This window comes from Nestor notabilis, unplaced genomic scaffold (assembly GCF_000696875.1).
Source record: "Nestor notabilis isolate BGI_N333 unplaced genomic scaffold, ASM69687v1 scaffold24129, whole genome shotgun sequence".
NCBI lineage: Eukaryota > Metazoa > Chordata > Aves > Psittaciformes > Psittacidae > Nestor > Nestor notabilis.
In genome coordinates, this window is record NW_009945413.1 from 1 (window position 1) to 369 (window position 369).

The following is a 369-nucleotide window of genomic DNA, read 5'->3' on the forward strand; positions in this document are numbered from 1 at the left end:
CTCTTGTGTGCCACTGCGTGCTCGCTGCTTGCCCCTTATGTGCCCACTGCTTGGCTGTTGCATGCCCCTTGTGTGCCCCCCACTTGCCCATCGCACTACCCTAACGTGCCCACTGCTCACCCGTTGCATGCCCGCTGCCTGCGCCTGCATCCCCTGCCCGTCCCTGCCCGCAGCCCCAATCTGTGGCAGCACCTCAGACCCTTCTTGTCCCCGCTGTCAACCGCCGCACCGAGGAGGCCGTGGCTGTCAAGATCGTGGACATGAAGCGAGCGGCCGACTGCCCCGAGAACATCAAGAAGGAAATCTGCATCAACAAGATGCTCAACCACGAGAACGTCGTCAAGTTCTACGGGCACCGGCGGGGAGGGG

The 369-nt window shown here is 63.1% G+C and overlaps 1 protein-coding gene across 1 annotated transcript in view; it reads left to right on the top strand.

Annotated features, from left to right (window-relative positions):
- Nucleotides 1–173: 173 nt before the first annotated feature.
- LOC104412227 (serine/threonine-protein kinase Chk1-like) overlaps nt 174–369 on the top strand; it is a gene marked incomplete at both ends in the record, with an annotated part of 1626 nt that continues 1430 nt past the window's right edge. The window contains one exon of the mRNA XM_010022871.1: nt 174–369. This exon is cut by the window's right edge and continues 3 nt beyond it. Coding sequence (XP_010021173.1) covers nt 174–369 — 196 coding nt within the window.